Below are 21745 nucleotides of genomic sequence, written 5' to 3'. Positions count from 1 at the left end.
ACACTTCCTAAGAGCCACGAAAGCACCAATGCCCATCTGGCAGTGGAATCAGTAGCAGACCAAGATCTGAGCACAGAGCTGTATTCAAAGGAGGACTAGGCCAATGATGTACAGTGGTGCCTCGCAAGACGAAAAGAATCCATTCCGGGAGTCTCTTCGTCTTGTGGTTTTTTTCGTCTTGCGAAGCAAGCCCATTAGCGGATTAGCGCTATTAGCAGTTTAGCAGCTATTAGCGGCTATTAAAGGCTTAAGGGATTAGCGGATTAGCTGCTAAAAGGCTATTAGCGGCTTAGATCAGCTGATAAGCGGCTTAGATCAGCTGTTAAGCGGCTTAGCGAACAGCTGTTAAGCAGTTTAGGGGCTTGGGAAAAAGGGGGGGAGGAAAAAAAAACCCCAGGAATTGCAAGGCATTTTCGTCTTGCGAAGCAAGCCCATAGCAAATTCGTCCTGCGAAGCACCTCCAAAACGGAAAACCCTTTCGTCTAGCGGGTTTTTCGTCTTGCGAGGCATTCGTCTTGCGGGGCACCACTGTATTTGGCTGCAGAGTAAGTGGGTAGGAAACAGTGGGTAGATGTGTATAATAGAGGATTAGACAAATTCATGTCAGAGAAAGCTATTAATGGCTACTAGCCATCATGGTTCTGCTCTGCCTCCATCGTCAGAGGCATTTATGCTTCTGAATCCAATTGCTGGAAACCATGGGTGCTCCTGTGCTCAGGTCCTGATTGTGACTTTTCCAGAGGCATCTGGTTGGTCTCTGTGAGAACAGGGTCCTGGACTACATGGGCCACTTTCTGCCAGACCCAGGAGGCTCTTCCTAGGTTCTTACAACTGGCCGGCACACATGGAGACAGAAGAGGAACAAGCACTGATGCTTGGGGTGTGCATCCCTTCTGGTCTTGGGAGCATAATCCTGCTCCTCTCATGGCTCACAACAATGCTGCACAATACACAGACCAATGCACATCCTGGCTGATTCTGGTGCACAATAAACAGTTAATTATAATGACTTGAGCAGTGTAGTGTAATGGTTAGAGTGCTGCACTAAGTATGGCAAGAGCCAGGTTCAAATCCTCACTCACTCTGTGTTCACTGGGTGACCCTGGGCCAGTCACTGTCTCTCAGGCTGACCTGCCTCATGGTGTCATTGTGACAATGAAAGGGCAGAAGGTGCTTTATTGACCTCCTTGGAGGAGGGGGAGGGTAAGATATTGTAGAAATAAGCGGCATGTTAGATGAGCACTTGCTCCATAAAACCAAGGATCTCCATCACTTCCTTCTTTTAGACGAATCCGGAACATCCCCCTCCACAGCCAAGCTCTGACGGCCATTCCTCTTGGGTCAGCGAGACTCGTGGACCAGCTAGAAGACAGGATTCTCAGCCATGAGAAGACGACAGCCGCCCTTGTGGAACACGCTTTTCGCATCAAGGAAGACATTGTTTGCACGCTGCATAGGATGCAGAACAAAGGCGGAGGGGACCGGCTGGCCAGGCAGCTCTTGGAGGAGCACATCCGCAACATCACAGCCATCGTCAGGCAACTGAACCGGGACATTGAGGTCAGTGGTAATTCTCTGGTGTTATGGTGTACCCAAAGGGACCTGGGTGGTGCTGTGGGTAAAAGCCTCAGCGCCTAGGACTTGCCGATCGAAAGGTCGGCGGTTCGAATCCCCGCGGCGGGGTGCGCTCCCATTGCTCGGTCCCAGCGCCTGCCAACCTAGCAGTTCGAAAGCACCTCTGGGTGCAAGTAGATAAATAGGGACCGCTTACTAGCGGGAAGGTAAACGGCGTTCCGTGTGCTGCGCTGGCTCGCCAGATGCAGCTTGTCACGCTGGCCACGTGACCGGGAAGTGTCTTCGGACAGCGCTGGCTCCCGGCCTCCAGAGTGAGATGAGCGCACAACCCTAGAGTCTGTCAAGACTGGCCCGTATGGGCAGGGGTACCTTTACCTTTACCTTTATGGTGTACCCAGTCTTCACATTTTAAAATTTCTGAAGGTGCGTGGTTTCTTTCTATTTTTAAAATTTATTATGTTTATATGCCACCTTTTCCCCCAAGGAGCTCTACATGGCATAGATGGTTCTCCCCTCCCCATTTTTATCCTCACAACAGCCCTGTGAGACTGAAGGATAGTGATTAGCTCATTGTCACCCTGTGAGCTACATGGAAATTTGAACCCAGGCCTTACAGGTCATTATCCAACACTAACAGTTACACCACACAGGTGGTTCAAACCTAAGAATCTGCAGCCCTTCTTCATGGTTCCCTTTTAATCAAGAGAAAACAAATGTTGGAAATAAATTATTTATTGCTTGTATAGTGCCATCCACGTGCCTGGTGCTTTATAGTGTACAAGTAGACAGTTCGCTGCTGCCAAAGAACCTACGGAAAGCAGAGACTGATGCAGAGGTGGGGAGAGCACTGCTGTTCACTTGGGACCTGCTTGTGGGCATCCCATAATGGGCATATGCTTGGCCTCTGTGAGATCAGGATGCTGGATTAGATGGGCCATTGGTCTGATCCAGGGGGGCTCCTGCTATGTACTTAGGACATAAACAGGGAAGAAACATGCAATTGTTTCATGTACCTGCCCTTAGGCTTTGGTGCAGGCTTATTTACAGGAAGAATTGGGACAAATTCTTTACAGTTCTATTTGAGAGCACACGAATACCACACACATAAGATCACACATTTACACACAGTGTTAATTAGTCTGGGATAATTACCATCCCCACTAAGGTACACTGCAGTCTACTTGTTTTTAATTAATCAAAATATCTGAGCTGCATAATTACCACCTTCTAGTTTTTCACCCACAAAGGACACCCCCCCCCCATACACACACCACTTGTCGGTGAAGCAACCCCAACTGGCTGTGGTATATGGGCAAATAATGCAATCACATTGGTGGGGTTGATTGTGTGGTTCTTTTACAAGCCAGGTTGATGGGATTGATCATGCGTGTCTTTCTCCATGTGTCAACAATATGTATACACAGTCAGCACATACTAAGAGTCCTGCTTAGGCATACTAAATGCCTCTCTCATCCAGCATCTTCCTTGCCACAGTGGCCAACCAGATACCTCTGAGTAGCCCACAAGCTCAACATGAAGGGAGCACCCTCCCCTTGCAGTTGGTATGTAGCAGCAGAGTGCCTCTGAATGTGAACAAAACTGCCAGTGATAGATCCATTCTCCATGCCTTCCATCTAACCCTGGTGCCCTTCAGTAGTTTTTGGACTACAGTTCCCATCAGCCCCAGCCAGCATGGTCTATGATAAGAGATTTGGGGAGATGCATGAATGTGCATGGGAATTATGGGTCCTGAGGTCAAACCCCAGGGCAACTGGAGCATGTGTGAAGGACTCTTGAGAGCTGACGCACTCCATCAGCCTCTCTGCACCACACACTTAAGAGGGGAGTCACCCATTTCACTCCTCTGCAATTATAGGCTCTACAAGAACAGATCCGTGTCAGGGATAACCTCAGTTACGGAACGAATTCGACACTGAAGAGCCTTGAGATGCGTCAGTTATCTGGTCTGGGAGATCTCAGAGGTCGGGTTACAAGGTAATTTTTTCTTTGTTGTTGTTATTTCTCTAGCAGCTAAAGCAGATTTCTGGGGTTTTGGGGGGAGGTGGGCAGGCAGAATCAGCCATACTCGCAACCACAGCAAGTAAGAGAGTGAACAACATTCCCTGGCACTGAAGCAAACCAGAGAAGCAGCTGCTTCTGCAAAGCTTTGTATGCTTTGGGACTGAATATAATATGTAGATCAGCCTTACCCAGCCTGAGGACCTCCAAACCTTTTGGACTACAACTCCCATCAGCTCTCACATCATACAGCTGTGCTGAGTGGTGCTGATGGGAGTTATAGTCCAAAATATCTGGAGGTCCCCAGATTGGGGAAGGCTGCTGCAGATTCTACACACTTGTGTTATGGTTCCTCTCCAGTCACGCACAACACCCATAGTAATCAACAGGGTGTTTTGCAAAGGCTTCATCCCAGCCTAAAACATTCAGTTCTTCACAGAAAAAGACCAGCATTTTCAAAACAATGACTCAGGCAAAGTCTTTAGTGGAGGTCTGTTTCTCGTTTTCTCTCCACTATCTTTTTGCCTTCCCCACTTTAAAGAGGACAATGAGAAAATGGTGGCAATACTGATGGGGAATGACTGCCTTTGGGTCACAGCTCAGCAGCTGAAGACCAGTTGACTGAAGGGAGCAATCGGCAAAATTCCCTGTCCATGACAATTTGTTGATCACTCGCTCTCCCACACAAGGAAAGCAAAAATAGCATACTGAAGCATACTGCTTCTGCACATTGAACTGTCAGGTGTTTCTGAAAGCTAGTTATTGTTTTCTTCCTTATAGGTGTCATCATATTCTTTGAAAAATTGTAGGTGTAATTGTACCAGTGATCAAGGATGTGTATTGTTGTGAGTCAGAAAAAGCAGGCTGCTGCCCTTTGGAGGTAGAACTTGGGGTATCTTGCAGCATGGCAGATGATCCTTCTTTGTACAAGATTCTGTGAAAACACGGTTGTGAACCAAAAACACACCCACCTGGGGGGTCTGAGCTATTCACTGGCTCTCCACTGCCTTGCTCAAGGCCACTTTCAGATCTCTTTATAACAAAGATGGGGCAGAGAGAGAGATTTGATTATGGTTGCAAAACTTTCTATGTGAACCTTCTAAAATTGCCCTGACTGAAATCAATACACAAAGCAAGGCACATCTCTGAACATGCTAGGGGAAAGTGTGCAGAAAACACATATATTTGTGAAAACAACACAAAACATGCATTCTATTAAGGAAAATTGCTTGCAAAAATGTGTGTGTTAGGCAAAATTGCATCCTAGATGAAAACGTTAGTGACTAAAATACTGACAACTGTTTGGGAGGACTGTCTTTTTTAATTGCAAATGATGGCCTAGGTGCATTAAACCAAATTTGAGACTGGAACAATGAGGGGGAACCAAAATTGGCAGATACATCCATTCCATGTTTATTCCTATAATTTTGACTGTATTCAATCACCAATTAAATTACTCCTTGGCATGCACATTATATGCATACACATGCATTCTTGAGAATGCAGAAACGTCTTACAACAAGGTGGGCTATTTGTCCATCCAGCCCTGCATTGCCTCCTCCATTCACCTGCTACTTGAACCTTCTGCCTGGAGATTCCAGGGACTGAGCCTGGGAACTCCTATGGGGAGGAATCATAGCTCCTTGGCAGACCATTTTTCAGCCCCAGTGGTCCCTAATGAGACCCATGGTAACATACATGAAGTTGCATTCACAGACTAAGCCAGACCACATGTCAGTCTACCCCAGAATTGCTTACTCCAGCCTTCTCTGACCTGGCATGCTCCAGATACCCCCATCATCCCTGACCAGTGGCCATGCTGGCTGGGACTGGTGGCATTAAGAGCCCAGCAACATTTGTAGGGCACCAGATGTTAGGGGGAGGCTGGTCTACTCTGACTGGAAACAGCTCTTTCAGGGACTTAGTGCCCCCCCCCATCTCCATCCTCCATCCAGGGCACAAGAGGCATTATTAAAATGTAAAGACGTAGTCTAGCTTGGCAAGGGCAATTAAGCAGAGTGTGAAGCAGGGTTGATGTGGATTGTGGCCTGGAGAAAGTCCTGGGAGTTTGATAGAGAGTCTTGGTGGACTCCATTCAACCTATGATCCACCACCAGTCTATTTCTTTTTGCTGAGGGATCTGAAACATCTAGCTATGATTTCTCCTTCCATTCTACTCTTGCTTTTTCTGTGTTTCCCTGTGACTCAGTTGTTGCTGCTGCTCATTTATAATGTAAGTCAGTGGTGTTGTTGGCATCTGCCTGTCTCGGGAGACAATGGAAGAGTGTGCCTTTGGGGTTGAAGTCAAACCATTGGAGAGTTACAGCACCTGCTGTGGCTGTAGAGACCAATATGAGAGTGACATGTTTTGTTGCTGCTGGGGCAGTCGAAGGCATCCATTTGTGCTGATGTAGGTGCATGGTGATATTTTTTCTTTCTTTGCTCCTCCCAGAAGTCATTCCTCCTTTGGTCACTGCTGTGGATACACAATCAGACTGATTATCTCCAGGTGCTGCGGTTATCTGCAGGGGATTCCCACATGGCATGATTAATGTTGCCAGCCTTCATGTCACATTTGCAGACATCTTTGTAATGCAAAATTGGTCTGCCAATGGGCCTGGTACTTGAAGCCAGCTCCCCATAGAGCACATCCTTGGGGGTCCTGCCATCTTCAAGTTGTGGACATGACCAAGTCAGTGTAGATGTTGCTGAGACAGGAGTGTGAACATGCTGGGAATGTGGACTTGAGAGAGCACATCTTTGTTTGAGACTCTGTCCTGACATTTGACGCCCAAAATCTTCCTGATGCAGCACATGTGGAAAGTGTTTAGGCATCACTCCTGAGTGTTGTAAGTTACCCACAACTCACTTCCATAAAGCAGCGTGTTCAACACACAAACCTGGTAGATCTTCATCTTGGTACTGGTTGTTAGCTTCACATTCTCACATACTCTTTTGGAGAGCTGAGTCAGTGCCACAACTGCATTGCCAATACACTTGTCCTGCTCAGTGTCAGTTGAGAGGCTGCTAGTTATGGAGGAGCTTAAGTAGAAAAAATCATCTACCACCTAAAGAATGTGGTAACCAATGCTGATTTGTGTGGAGTGCTCAGTGGCATAGTGTGGGGAGGGGCTGAGGGGGCCGTCACCCTGGGTGCACTTTGGGGGGCACATCACAGCGCCCTGCCCCATTGTGAGCTGTTGCACCCTGGCTCCTGCAAGCCCAATGCCGCTCACAAAAGCAGCACTGAGCTTGCAGGGGCCAGGGTGCACACCTACTTGCGGCACCCTGCATCGTTTTTGCAAGTCTTGCAAAGCGACACTGAGCTTGCGGGGCATAAGGCCAAACTCCATGCAGGCTTGGGCAAAATGGTTGAGGAGTCTCGGCAGAGCTTCCTCAGAGTACACTGTCAAGGCTGGGATGTAAGACCAAGCCAGGGATAATGATTTGTTTGCTCTCAGCACAAGCCAGGAGGAAATCAAATGGGCACGGTTTATGGCTTGCAGTGTTGTGTGAACATGAGCAAAGGCTAGCCACGTGACCACTCTCAGGATGTTTTGTTGCTCCGAATAATGGCAGTGTAAGACCTGAGGAGCATAGTCCAGGATCCTTTGCAGGTGGGACCAGTTGCAGAGCATTCACTGGGAACTCAAGACCCTCAAAACATCCAATGTCCCAATAACAGCACAGCACACCTTGCAATGCCCGTGAGAGGCTTTTCAGCTTGCATGCCCCACAGGCAAAGGGTTCCTAGCTCAGCCCCCCCCCCAGCTCCTGAATCTGCAGCTTAGCAGAGGGTGTTGAGCCACACCTCTTGAGCTGCATGCTTCTTCATTGGCACCCTAAAAACATTTGCCACTTTGGTTGCTCTTGCAGTATGTCCTGCCACTGACTCCAGTGTATGTAACACAGCTGAGCTGTGGGCAGAGAGAGGTCACATTCTCCTGCTATTGCTTTCTATCCCCCATAACTGGCTCTGAATGTTAGACTGCCTCTGAATGTGGAAGTTTCATGCAGCTCTCATTGCTAGCCATGAATGGACTGACTGATCCCCCGCAAATCTGACTAACCCCCTTTCAAAGCTGTGCCAGGAACTCTGGAGGATCACACTGACCATCCTCTGTTGCACTGGAACAGGCTGTTCAAAGAGGCACATCATGCTGCGACGGAGGCCAAGGAGGGCCCACCTTACTTCAAAACATCTTTTCTGTGCCTTCCTCACAGAGCGCGAGGCGTGTTGTTTGGCACAGCTTTGGCAGGAGTAATAGAACAGTGAGTTTTTTCACATTATGCAGCCGCTTCTTAGAACTGTCAGAGATTTAAAAAAGGCTTTTCAGCTACACAGTGGAAGAAGCCCTCCCTTTACCCCTTTGAGATCTGGAAGACAGCACTGTGCCATAATTTTATAGTTTATTTTAGACACTCACTCTGGTTTGTCAAGATTATACTGTTTACTAGCAAAGCAAACTATCTAGCACTAAAAACCAGCTCTTTCCGATTGCTTTTGTTGCTGCTGGGCCTGCCTGCCGCTGCTGTTTCTCAAATCTAGATCCTCTCAAAGGTTTGCAAACTGATCATTCTTTCTATGAGTCCAAATCAGATGTTGGGAAACATATCCAAAACAGGAGGTGTTAAAAAGTGCTTGAGTAATTTTTTTTTTAAAAAATCACATTTTTTTACTTGTAGGAATAGAACAGGAAAACCTTAATGTGTGTAGCACAATCCTACATCTGTTTACTCAGAAGTAAGCTCCACTGTGCTCAGTGGGGCTAAGTGTGTTTAGGATGGCAGTAGACATGCTAGTCTGATGCTGCAAAAACAAAAGAGTGTTTTGTAGATGCTCACAAATTTATTATGGCAAAAGTGTTGTTGTTGTTGTTTAGTCGTTTAGTCGTGTCCAACTCTTCGTGACCCCATGGACCAGAGCACGCCAGGAACTCCTGTCTTCCACTGCCTCCTGCAGTTTGGTCAGACTCATGTTTGTAGCTTCGAGAACACTGTCCAGCCATCTCGTCCTCTGTCGTCCCCTTCTCCTTGTGCCCTCCATCTTTCCCAACATCAGGGTCTTTTCCAGGGAGTCTTCTCTTCTCACCAGGTGGCCAAAGTCTTGGAGCCTCAGCTTCAGGATCTGTACTTCCAGTGAGCACTCAGGGGCTGATTTCCTTAAGAATGGATAGGTTTGATCTTCTTGCAGTCCAGCTTCCTCAACCTTGGCCCTCCAGATGTTTTGAGACTACAATTCCCATCATAGCTAGGGGTCATGGGAGTTGTAGGCCAAAAACATCTGGAGGGCTGATGTTGAGGAAGCCTGGTGTAATTACATTATTAAGAGGGGCCATTCTCAAAAAAGTTACCTTAATTCAGCTCACAGTCCATTGAATCTCTTGATTTACTGTAATTCAACCTTTCACATTGCCTAAAACTTTGCACACAGTGCAATCCGATACACGTCTACTCATAAGCAAGTCCTACTGAGTTCTGTAGGACTTATTTCCTAGTAAGAGTGCATGAGATTATAAGCCAACACACTTAACTGTTTTGATTTGCTGACTGCTGTACCCATGAAAAAATCAGGTAACTAAAAAAAAAAAAATCATTTGTGAAGTATATTACTTACCACATGTTAACACTTGACCCTTTTCCAACAAAAGAAAAGGGGTTATTATTTTATCTGGGGGAAAGTTTTTATTATTCCTAATTTGTGCCCTTGAATACTGCACTATGTTTTAGAAATGACCTCATTTCAGGTTAGCCTATGCCAAAAAATATATTTCTTATTTGGCCTTCCTGCAAAAAACCCCTATTGGTTGGAAAAAGTTATTTCCTGGAGCAGAAATCCTTTCCACCACAATGGTGTGTGGGCTCAGCCGTATATTTTATAAATCCATTTCTCTGTGTGCGCGCCATGTTGACGCTGCAGTAGTGAAATTAGACCTGCATTTAGGTGACAGCAGCCCTTCTGGCAAGCAGGTTTTCTGCAGGGAGGAGGGGAAGAACCGAGAGCATCAGCTGCTGATGCAGCAGCACCTAAGGCACATCTACACTTTCGTTTGTACTGCAATTCCTAGGCACGAGTCCAATAGGTTTTTCTTTTGTCCTACTGCTTTCACAGGGAAAACTTGTTGTTTACTGCTGATTCAGAACAAATGCCAACCTGTGCCTAGACAAATGGAAGTGTGAATGAGCCCCTGGCTGGAAAAGGGGCAGGAAAGTTAACGCTAGGACACAGAGCTGCAGTTAACTCTGGGACCCCCTCACTCTTGGGATAGGTAAAGGTAAAGGGACCACTGACCATTAGGTCCAGTCGCGGATGACTCTAGGGTTGTGGCGCTCATCTCACTTTACTGGCCAAGGGAGCTGGCGTTTTTCTGCAAACAGCTTCTGAGTCATGTGGCCAGCATGAACCAGCGAACCAGAGCAGCGCCATTTACCTTCCCGCCAGAGCGGTACCTATTTATCTACTTGCACTTTAACGTGCTTTCGAACTGGTAGGTTGGCAGGAGAAGGGACCAAGCAACGGGAGCTCACCCTGTCACAGGGATTCGAATCGCCGACCTTCTGATCAGCAAGCCCTAGGCTCAGTGGTTTAGACCATAGCACCACCCACGCTGGAAAAGGGGCAGGAAAGTTAATACTAGGGCAGAGAGCTGCAGTTAACTCTGGGACTCCCTCACTCTTGGGATAAGAGAGGGTGTAATGACAGATCTTCCCTAGTAGGCCCCCTCCCAGTGCAACAAATTAAGCTAGCAGAAGGAACACTAGCAGGTTAGTCATTTGCAGGCATCTTAATACTAGTTTCTGGAAGCCACAGGAGGGGAGAGTGCTTTTGTGCTCATGTCCAGCTTGTCAGCATCCCACAGGACTTTTCTATCCACTGTGAGAACTGAATGCTGGACTAGATGGGCCGTTGGCCTAAGATGTATAGAGAATGTTGTGGCCCAAATGCCACGCAGAGGAGACAATTATAATAGGTTTTAGGGCAAAAGAGTGTGCGTAAGAAAGGTATTGATTGCTAAAGGCAGACAATTATCTAGCTATCTAGCATTTGTATACTGCCCTATACCAGCATGCTTATCTGGAGCATACATGGGGTTTATTTCTGGGTAGCAGGGAGAGAAAGCCTTTCAGAAACCACTTTTTCCTGAGAGTTGGGAAGAGCTGGTGGCTTTTGTGCAGGCAGCTAAAACCAGTTCAAAAGAGGGACTGTGTACCCCAAATTCACTTTTTACTAGACAGATTTGGATGTTTCTTGAACAGAAGCCTTCCTTGACCTGATGTCCTCCAAAAGTTTTGGATCACAGCTCCCATCAGTCCCAGTATCATATAACCTTGTTGGCTGAGGCTGATGGGATTTGTAGCCCAGAACATCTGGAGAGCACCAGGCCGGGGAAGCTTTGCTGTAGGACAGAAAGAAGAATCTCTATACATCATGGAAAGCGAAGTCTCTGGCAAGCTGTTTCTCCCTCTCTTGAAACACACACACAAATATAATATATTTATATGCAACAGAATGATCTGAGGATACACAATGCAGGTACTTATTGAAGCTAAGCAGCCCTGGGTCTGCTCAGTGCCTAGATAGGAGGCGTCTTTGAGTTCCGTGTGACGGTCAGTGTTGGACTAGAACATGGGATTCCAGGGTTCAAATCCACACTCTGCCATGAAGCTCACCATTTTATGTTACCTATGGATTTTTGCATTCTTGTGCAGCTAGGAATCTCTTGGTAAGAGTCAAGCTTGGCTGCCATCTATCACAGTAGTTTCTGAGGAAGCACCAAAACGAAAACATATTCTGGAATTTTCACCCTATTAATTTGCTTCCGCGTGGAATTTGTACAAGAGCTTTATTTGATGCATCAGACATGCCACCTGTCTTCACACATGTGGAATTCATATAACTTATATTGGACTATTATTTATGTTACATACAGTTTTCATGGACTGTTATTTCTGTTTTAGATAGCCTTCATATTGATTGTTCAACTTCAATAAAACTTAAATTTTGTATCATGTTGCATTTTCATTGATACGTGGGTCTTCAGTTGTTTATTGGTTGTTATCCATATCTGTATTACATTATATCATATTATGCTGGAGGCTTGAGTCCACTGTTGTATATGAGCTTTATCACCTGTTTATCGTTTTTGTCATTGATTGGTCCGTGGCTTGTATATTTTGTGTGCGCTATGGAGGGAACTCCTCTTTTTGGTTTACTCTGAATTCCCCACTCAGCCGACGAAGCTCACTGAGTGAACTTGGGCCACTTCCTGTCTCTCAGCCCAACCTCCCTTACAGGGCTTTTGCTAAGGACAAAATGAGGCGTGAGGGAACCAGGTCCACCACCATGATCTCCATGGATGAAACATCAGCAGAGAGGAATCCTCTTTCAGTGCTCTTGCCTTCAGGGGGTGGGGCTGGGGGGCTGGGAGAGGGCCTTCTCTGTGGCACCCAAAAGCTGTGGAATTCCCTTTTCACAGAGGTGGGTCTCACACCACCTCCTGACACGGATCCCCCCAAAATGCCACTGCCTGTCCCCCCAGCAAAAGTCCTGGCTATGCCCATGTCTTGACCCTGGCCTTTGACCCCAGAGAGGTATGGCTTTAGGACCCACCCTATTCTTTTGATTGTAAATTGTTCTAACTGGTTCTAATGTTTACATTGTTGTAACCTGCCCTGGTGAGGTCCATTTAGCCCAGCAAGCGGGATGGAGGGGGCTTCAGCCCCAGTGGCGTAGCGTGGGGGGTGCAGGGGGGGCCGGTCGCACCGGGTGCAACATCTGGGGGGGGGTGCTCGCACTCGCAGCTCTCTGCCCCTACCTGGCTCACTCACTCTCTCTCATTGCAGTGCTGGCTGTGCGAATCCGATCCGAGCCGCCGGGTCGCCGCCCACTGTGGAGGGGGGGGTGCCAGGCGTGCGGTGCGGTGCGGAGCGGAGAGAGCAAGGGACTATCTGGGGGAGGGACAGTGCAGCGGGGGGGGGGGCAAATTACTTGCCTTGCCCCGGGTTAGGGGGCACAAATTAATGCCTTGCCCCGGGTGCTGACAACCCACGCTACGCCACTGTTCAGCCCTCACCCATTGTTAATCCACAGAAACTGCTATTCCATGCCACATCGTTTCTTTCTTTTTTAAAAATATTTTTATTAAGCAATTTCAACTTAACAAATTATCAAACCATGTAATCACATACATTATTTTCCCCCTCCCCCTTCTATCCCCCCCCCCACACCAGGGACTTCCCTCAGCTCCTCTCTCTGATTTCTCTGCACATATTATTCTCTGCATGTTATAAAATTATACCTCTCCTTGCCTTGTCTATCTATCATGTTATCAACCAATAAATTTGTGTATGTTTATTCAAAACCTGCCAAGGAGTCCAGTTCATTTTGTTGTCTTTTTAGATAATTTATGAAAAGCTCCCATTCTTCCTTAAAGTCACAGTTGCCCTTGTCCCGCAGTTTGTATGTCAGTTTAGCCAACTCTGCATAACTCATCAATTTTTCTTGCCACTCTTCTTTCGTTGGGATTTCCTCATTCTTCCATCCTTGTGCTATCAAGACTCTTGCCGCTGTTGTCGCATACATAAAAAAATTATTTGTTTCTCTTGGCAGGTCTTTGTCCTACAATCCCTCACAAAAATGCTTCTGGTTTTTTTTACAAATGTCATTTTAAACATTTTTTTCAATTCATTGTATATCATTTCCCTTTTTTTTTTTAACTTCTCTACATTCCCACCACATATGATAAAAAGTCCCTTCTTTTTCTTTACATTTCCAACATATGTTTGACCCGGTTTTATACATTTTTGCTATCTGTACTGGTATACCCTCTATACATCATTTTCATGTAATTTTCTTTCAAAAGAGAACAGTTTGTAAATTTCAAATTTACTTTCCACAATGGCACATTGTTTCTTGAGACAGAAGTTCTATATAGCCATTGTGATTTCCAGCTACAGAATAATACAGAAGGGCCACAGAATAAGAGAATTGTCGCGTTGGAAGGGACCACGAGGGTCATCCAATCCAACCTCCTGCAACACACGAATCTTCCGCCCCAATGCAGGGCTTGAACCAGAGGCACTGGGTATAGCAAATGCAAGGGGCTACAGCCCCCTCAATATTTTGAGGCAGGGTGCTGACCCTCCCGATGTGCCCCTGCTGCGATTGCCAGAGTGTCCTGGCAGGCATGGCCCAATGGGGGGAGGCATCAAGCGTGTGACATCATACACACACGATGACCCCCCCCCCCAATGTTGGGCCCAACTCGGCATGCCTGGCTCGCACCCATGGCCCTGAGATTAAGTGTCTCATGTTCTACCGACTGAACTATTCCAGGGATGTTTTCTATTTGAAGAATAGAGGCTAACTAAGTTGTAGCTGGTGTGTGTGTGTGTGTGTGTGTGTGTGTGTCCAACAACATTTTAAGACCCATAGATGTTCCAACTCTGCCAAAATTTTATATAAAACACAGGACCTAGGTCTATTATCTCAGCAGTTTCTATATTCAACAACTGTTAATTGTGCACATGGAAATCCATTCCCCATGTTTGTCGTATAACTCAGTTACCAGATACAGTTTTGTCCAGCACCTCTCTCTGACGTGAGCGTAACTAAGCCAGTGGCTGCCAGCTGTGACACAGTTGCGCCAGAAGAGAACAGCTGTTGGTATAATGAACAGAAACAGGCCAGGTAGGGAGGTGCAAATGAGGAGGTGATTACACATGTGGAGAAGTTGCAGGATCAAAAGGAAGTGGAGACCTGGGCTCTAGGGTATTCACACGAGAGCCCATTTTCAAAAAAGTTTGGCTCTGTGTGGACACTGCACGATGGAACCTCCACAGAGAGGATCAACACTGAATCCACTCTGACACCTTTGTGGCTGGCTTCAGTGGCAGAGCATCACTTTTGCATGCAGAAGGTCCCAGGTTCCATCTCCAGGGGGGGCTGAGGGAAAACTCCAGCCTGAAATCCTGGAGAGCTGCTGCCACTCACTGTAGGCAACACCAAACTAGATGGGGTAACTGTGCCCCTGAAGGACCAGGTGTGCAGCCTGGGAGTCATTTTGGACTCGCAGCTGTCCATGGAGGCGCAGGTCAATTCTGTGTCCAGGACAGCTGTCTACCAGCTCCATCTGGTACGTAGGCTGAGACCCTACTTGCCTACGGACTGTCTTGTCAGAGTGGTGCATGCTCTAGTTATCTCCCGCTTGGACTACTGCAATGCGCTCTACGTGGGGCTACCTTTGAAGGTGACCTGGACACTGCAATTAATTCAGAATGCAGCAGCTAGACTGGTGACTGGGAGTGGCCGCGGGGACCGCATAACACCGGTCCTGAGAGATCTGCATTGGCTCCCAGTATGTTTCCGAGCACAATACAAAGTGTTGGTGCTGACCTTTAAAGCCCTAAACGGCCTCGGTCCTGTATACCTGAAGGAGCGTCTCCACCCCCATTGTTCTGCCCGGACACTGAGATCCAGCGCCAAGAGCCTTCTGGCGTTTCCCTCATTGTGAGAAGTGAGGTTACAGGGAACCAGAAAAAGAGCCTTCTCAGGAGTGGCACCCGCCCTGTGGAACGCCCTCCCTTCAGATGTGAAAGAAATAAGCAGCTATCTTCTTTTTAAAAGACATCTGAAGGCAGCCCTGTTTAGGGAAGTTTTTAATATTTAATGCTGTATTGTTTTTAACTCTTGATTGGAAGCCGCCCAGAGTGGCTGGGGAAACTCAGCCAGATGGGTGGGGTATAAATAAATTATTATTATTATTATTATTATTATTATTATTATTATTGACCAATGGTCTGCCTCAGCAGAAGGCAGCTTCCTGCCATCACCAGCTCCATGAACTTCTCTTTGATTGCCACATTCTGTAGCAGCAGATTCTGTAAATGTATTATGTGCAGAATTTCTTTTTAAAATCTGTGCTGAATCTACTGCCAAACCTTCTGCCTTTCTTATGAGTAAGTTGGCATAGGTTCAGAGTGCGAGTTTGAAAACCTTCATGTGCCAGAAGTGTGTCTGAATTCAAACTTCTTCTTTTTAAAAGAGTAATAAAATTACCAACAATTAAATGACATTCTAGTCTGTGATAGTGTGGCAGGTAAGCTGAGTATTTTTGGAATAAGCTGCTGGGAGGCAAGAGAAAAAGTGCCTATGACAACTCCAAATAATCCCTGTTGTTCCTGAATAGGTGTGATACTGGGTTAGCCAGATTGTCTGCTGAACACAAAGTTACCTACGAAAGACTACAGAACCTAAGCAAAGATCAGCAGGCGACCAAGTTGATATTGGAGTCTAAAATAAAAGAAGCAGAAATACAGGTAAGATATGAAAAAATAATGGATCCCACATAATTCTTAGTTACTGTTTTAGATGTATCTGCTTTCCAGTTATGAGTATCAGGGAAAACTAGAGTATTTTCCACTTCTAAAAAAATTCTCGGCATAGGGCAGCCACAGCTGAAAAAGTGAACACAACCTCAGCTCCATGAAGGAGAGCATAGTGTCCAGATCTTGAAAAGTCACATTTCCTCTTTATTCCATGCTGGACAGATTGCACCAGGGGTACTCAGTCCAGTTCTGGGTACCACATTTAAGAAGAGTGTAGACCAATGGGAGTGTGTCCAGAGAAGAGTGATCAGGATGGAAACCAAGTCCTATAAGGAATGGCTGAAAAATCTGGGTCTGCTTAGCCCGGAGAAGAACAGATGAAGGGGAGATGTGATGGCAGTTTTAAGCTATCCGGCGGGATGTCTTGCACACAAAAGATGGAGCAGGCATTTGTTCTCTCTCGGGCCAGAGTAGCAGGACTGACATCAAGGATGGAAAGCAAACTGGAGTGAGACAAACCATGAGCTCAGGATCTGACAGCATGCTAAGCCAAGCCATAGTTTAGCCAGCTGTTCAGCAGCAGCAGGACCAGAAGATGAGCAAAGTGGCTGTGATCTGTCTGGGTCCACACACCCACACTAAACCATGATTTGGCTTATTGATGCATATGAACCACCTACACACACACATATTAGTACAGAGCGGGGAAATTGTAGGCTGTGTGCCCAGATGGTCATGAAATGCAAAAGACAAGAGTCTGTGACAATTCCATGTAAACAAGAGATGTGCATTGACCATTTAGAAGAGCAATAACTGACAAAGGTGGGATCTGATTGTCCAGGGAGGGTCTTTTGAGAGGTGGCAGTCTCTGTTGAGTGTTTTGAAGAGAGAGCGCTGCCACAGCTTGGAGAAGGTGACACACTCCACCTCCAGCTAAGGGGTTGTGGGGGACAGAGCCTGATGCCAACAGTGCTTGTGCAAAATGATTGGCAATGGAGAATGAGAGACAAAGAAAGCTGTGAGACAGCTGAAGACACCTGGAAGCTGAGAGGCTTCTCTCCTGGAATCTGATTTGGGTTAATGGATCTGTTGCTTTCTAGGAGTGCCACCTGTTTTCCCTCCACTTATGCTCTGCTGGCATATGTGAATATGAACCAAATGTTACAAAAACACCTCAGGTCCTCCAGAGTAAACCCAAATTCAGACAGTACACCTGCTGGAAGGTGGGAGCTCGTTTTGGCTTTCCCGGCATTCTGTTTGAGGTGGCCCACAAAGCTGCTCACAATGCCAGTACAATTCAGGAATGCCCTCTGCTGGAGGCCCACCTGGCTTCATCATTCCTCACCTTTCGACGGCGACAGTTCGTGAAAGGCTTTGTGGCAGATGAATCTCATGGTTGTTTGTAGATCTGGGCAAAGACAGTTGTTGAGGTTATGCCATTCTGATGCTTTTGCCTTGTTTCATAATTTTTATTAACTGCCTTCTATCCTTTGAAATCTGTTCGAATTGGGGAATTGGGGGATTCTTTTGGGATTGGAAGGCAGCAGGAAGAAAATGTCACAAACAGAAAATGTAAATGAGCCACCTGCCAGGCATGCTGTAGCAGCGGATCTCCTGTATTAGCCGAGGTGGGTGGATTACATCAGCAATCTCCTACCTTCTCAGACCCAGGATCCACTTTTAACCCAAATGTGCAATTGGGGGCCCATTTTGTTAATCTTTTGCCATATATTTGCATGGTGGTGGTGGCGCCCCGATGCAACCCACCTTGGATCAGGCCACAGCCTACCAGTGGGTCTGGACACACCAGTTGAAGACCAATGGACCAGATGGCCTTTGAAATAACTCCCAACTCTATCTAGAGTTCTATGCACCACAATCCTGCATTTATTTCCCACTGCGTTCTGCCGGATGCCTTTGGGAAAACTGCAAACAGGTCCTGGAAATGTCTTCTGACCCATCTGTCTTCTTGAAGAAAGCTCGTGTTTGTTACCCTGCCTTGCCAAGGCCCACTCACAATCTGGAAAGTCATTTGCAAGGAAATTTGTTCCATAAAAATGTGTAAAGTCATCATCTCTCCCCCCCCCCCCACAACACACCCAGCCTGCATTACTCTGCAGCGCTTTCTGTCTATTAGTCACGGTGGAAACACAATCCCATGACATCCAAAACAGCTGTATTTAGACATCTGTGGTTTTCCTCAGTAGGGGAAGAAGGTGGTCATACTAAGTCCAGCAGGCTGGCTATGCATTCAGATTCTAAACTGGGAAATTAGCCCCCAGTTGACCCATTTTAGTTTTTATCTTCCAAATCCTGTGCAGTCTTAAGGTTCAGCAACAGGGATGGTGGACCTCTTTTGCTCCTGAAATGCAAAACAACCTCCCATCACACTTACACTGTAGTACTAAACACACCAGCCAGGAGTGGAAGAAGCTGTGTGAGGCTGCAATGAAATCAGCCAGATATGTTCCTTTTTGCTACATTTTGAGTGTGGCCAAAAAGTGTGGCTAGAGATATAATTTTTTAGTAAATAAAATTGTTATTGTTTCACTGCTTCCAGGGTAGCCTTCCAGGGTAGCCTGCAACAAGCAATAGAAAAAGGCTGCCCTTACCCTCAAAGGCCGAATATATAAATAAATACACATTATCTGGAATGAGGCAGTTTCGTGCTACTGGTTTGATGGAGCTTGAGATGAGTTTTCATTTGCTCACTGCAACCAGCAGTTTAGCTTGAGACTGCCACCCTTGGTTCACTCCTTTTTTACATGGAATCCAGTCAGCCCATTTTATCTTGCTGTTTTCTGTATATATAGTGCTATTTGTTAAAAAGAAAAAGAAGCAGAATGAGAAGAAACTAATAATTAACACCCCACCCCAGTGGAGAAACAAGGATGTACAACATGAAAGAGAAATTCAGAGAGGCTCATCAAGGAGCAAGTAACAGGCTACTCATGAGTAAAAAGTGGGACCTGAAACAAAATGTTGCAGTGCATACTTTATATCCTCTCAGGAGTGGTCCTGCCAGCCAGCCAGGCTCTCCCCTAGCAGACCATTCCATTCCGCCCTCCTGACCCTCCCTCCTTTCCATTTTCTTTTTCTGACATTCATCATTGACAGATGAACATGCTTGGTCCACATTCACCTGGAGTGTTTTAGGCAGCGGCAGGTGGGGAGGGCTTAGTTTTTTCTTTGAAACTTAGAAAAAACCCAACTACTGCAAATATCGGGGTTTATGCCAAGCTCTTATGTCCCAGTGGACCTGTCTCAACTCCAGTCGCGTCAGTACTCAGTCTCCTCAACTTGCTTTTGGAGGAAGCAATTCCCTGCTAGGGGCAGTGAAAGGGGACAATCAACACTGGAAGTGACCTTTGCTGATCTTGGCTTACTTTTGAGTAAACATTACAAAAACTTCTTAGTTGTGGGGTAAGGGTACTGCTGGATAAGGGAGCACACCAGTGGCATAGCGTGGGTTGTCAGCACCTGGGGCAAGGCAAGTACTTTGCACCCCCTAACCCGTGGATTTGCGCCCCCTAACCCTAACCTCCAGATGTTGCGCCCGGTGCGGCCGGCCCCCCCTGCACCCCCCACGCTACGCCACTGGAGCACACACTCTCAAGTGCTGTGGAACGAGAGCTTTAATTCTGCTGACTGCAAGTCTGCAACAAAGGAACACTTCAGCAGCGCTTAAAGTCACCAGTGTGCAAGCAAATGCAATCAGCGTAAAGTGAATGTATACATATATCTGTATCTATATATAACCCCATGGTTGGTTACCTGGGTTTGGGAACAGGCATCTGTGGTGTCTATTTCTGATCTCTCCTCTCTCTCTCTCTAGCTAGGAATGTGTGGGTGGTCGGTGCTTCCCTCTCCTCTTGCCCCCGCTTCTGCTGGGTGTTTTTCTATACAGCACAGTGCTTCTGCTAGTCCCTAGCAAAAGCTCACCATAGTGACAAGATCCAAACTTCAGCCTTCATAGACAGGACATCTGTTTAGGCTCCAAAACAGCCACTTTTCTGTGTGATCATTGAACTGGGTTTCATTCTATGCAACCAAAGGTGTAAGCACAGGTGTCCCCTCCCTTGCAGAAAGGGCCAAGATGGCAGATCATCTCCATCCAAAAGGTCTCTATTCTTTGGGGGAATGAGGAATCTCTCACAGTGGATTGCTGTTACAGGATGATTCTCATTCACTGGGTGGCCTTTTGTTTTCTTGATGTTGTGCAGTTGCCTAAAACCAAAATGAAAGAAGCTGTTTTAAATACTCTTCCTGTTTCAGCTTCTTTCAGTTTTATCAGTTTTCACGCATTTCAGAGTAACCAGGATTACATAAACAGGTAGCAGAAGAAATGTTCTTTCCTCCCTTTCAGATTTCTCACCTTTTGAGCAGAATAGAGCAGTCGATCATGCAACAGGAAGCCAAACTGAAGCTCACATATAAAGAGAGCAACCAACAGCTCCACCTTCTGGACACAAAGTAAGTGTGTATTTCAAAATTCAGTTTTCTAAATTTGCAAAAGTTTGGTGTGAAACCACAGAAGACTTTTGGGGAAGCAACTTTCTGAGAACTGAAATAAAAGGCTTGTTTGCAAACCACAGTTGTCTATATTTGCATAATGGGGAAAAAATTGAATCAGGAAAAAGGCCTCACGCTACAATACCTTTTTTTAAAAATTGGACAACTTAATTGGGGATAAGCCTATTAAAAGCTGTTAGTTAAATAGATGGAGCCTCTTTGTTAAAAGGCAGTGTTCTTCTAAGTACCAGATGTCAGGGGATGGACAACAGTGGAGAGGAGGGCTTCTTCTGTGTGATCTCCATATTCCCCAGGCTATTGTTCACTGCTGACCACAAATGAAAGTGGAATGCTGAGCTAAAATGCAGCAAAGGGGTAGTTCTTGCCTCTTTAACCTTGCATGTTTCAACATGAGCTCATTCATTTTCCCCAGGTCAGAGTCTTGTGGATCCAAAACTATTGTTTTAAAATTCAATTTTGATGTAAGGTAAAGGGACCCCTGACCATTAGGTCCAGTCGTGGCCGACTCTGGGGTTGCGGCACTCATCTCGCTTTACTGGCCGAGGAAGCCGGCGAACAGCTTCTGGGTCATGTGGCCATCATGACTAAGCCGCTTCTGGCGAACCAGAGGAGCGCACGGAAACGCTGTTTACCTTCCCGCCGGAGCGGTACCTATTTATCTACTTGCACTTTGACGTGCTTTCGAACTGCTAGGTTGGCAGGAGCAGGGACCAAGCAACGGGAGCTCACCCTGTCGTGGGGATTCAAACCGCGACCTTCTGATCGGCAAGTCCTAGGCTCTGTGGTTTAACCCACAGTGCCACCCGCGTCCCATAATTAAACATTAACATTGTCTCAGATTTTAAATCACTAACTGATTAACTTGCCAAAATTTGGTATTTTACACTTTTTCGAAATGAGGAGTGTTGCACAAAAAGCCGCACTTTAATATAAATTTAAATATTTGCAAGGAAATTCAGGTCAAGTTAAGATTCCCCCCCCCCAAAAAAAAAATCACTTCAGTTGTGCCAAATTCATTCAGAGGTCATGTTTTAAAAATATTTCCTTTTAATGCATTTTATTCTCGTAGATTACAGGATGCCATTGATTACCTCAGTAACCAGATCTCATCTGCACGAAGCTGGATGGAACAGGAGCATGACCGGTTTGAGAAAGAGTTTCTGGAGAAGATTGATCAGCTGTCCCTGGCCATCAAGGAAAAAAGTGTATGTTTCCTGTCTTCCAAAAGCTCCTGAAAAGTAATTTTACAATCCTGGCCACCACCCCCCCCCCACAAACACCCCCCCCCCAA

General features: G+C 46.4%; 1 protein-coding gene across 7 annotated transcripts in view; it reads left to right on the top strand.

The window, feature by feature from the left end:
• Window positions 1-21745, top strand: part of FAM81A (family with sequence similarity 81 member A) — a 47495-nt gene that overhangs the window by 17973 nt on the left and 7777 nt on the right. For all 7 annotated transcript variants that reach the window (XM_083413149.1, XM_083413151.1, XM_083413153.1 and 4 more), the window contains 5 exons: window positions 1287-1560; window positions 3452-3570; window positions 15783-15912; window positions 20288-20394; window positions 21524-21659. In XM_083413149.1, the coding sequence (XP_083269275.1) occupies window positions 1287-1560; window positions 3452-3570; window positions 15783-15912; window positions 20288-20394; window positions 21524-21659 (766 nt within the window). The remainder of the gene's footprint in view (window positions 1-1286; window positions 1561-3451; window positions 3571-15782; window positions 15913-20287; window positions 20395-21523; window positions 21660-21745) is intronic.

The sequence above is a fragment of the Podarcis tiliguerta genome, assembly GCF_965153285.1.
Source record: "Podarcis tiliguerta genome assembly, chromosome: 14".
NCBI classification, from domain to species: Eukaryota; Metazoa; Chordata; class Lepidosauria; order Squamata; family Lacertidae; genus Podarcis; species Podarcis tiliguerta.
The sequence above is the reverse complement of the archived record's forward strand: the minus strand, read 5'-3'. Positions and strand labels throughout refer to the sequence as shown.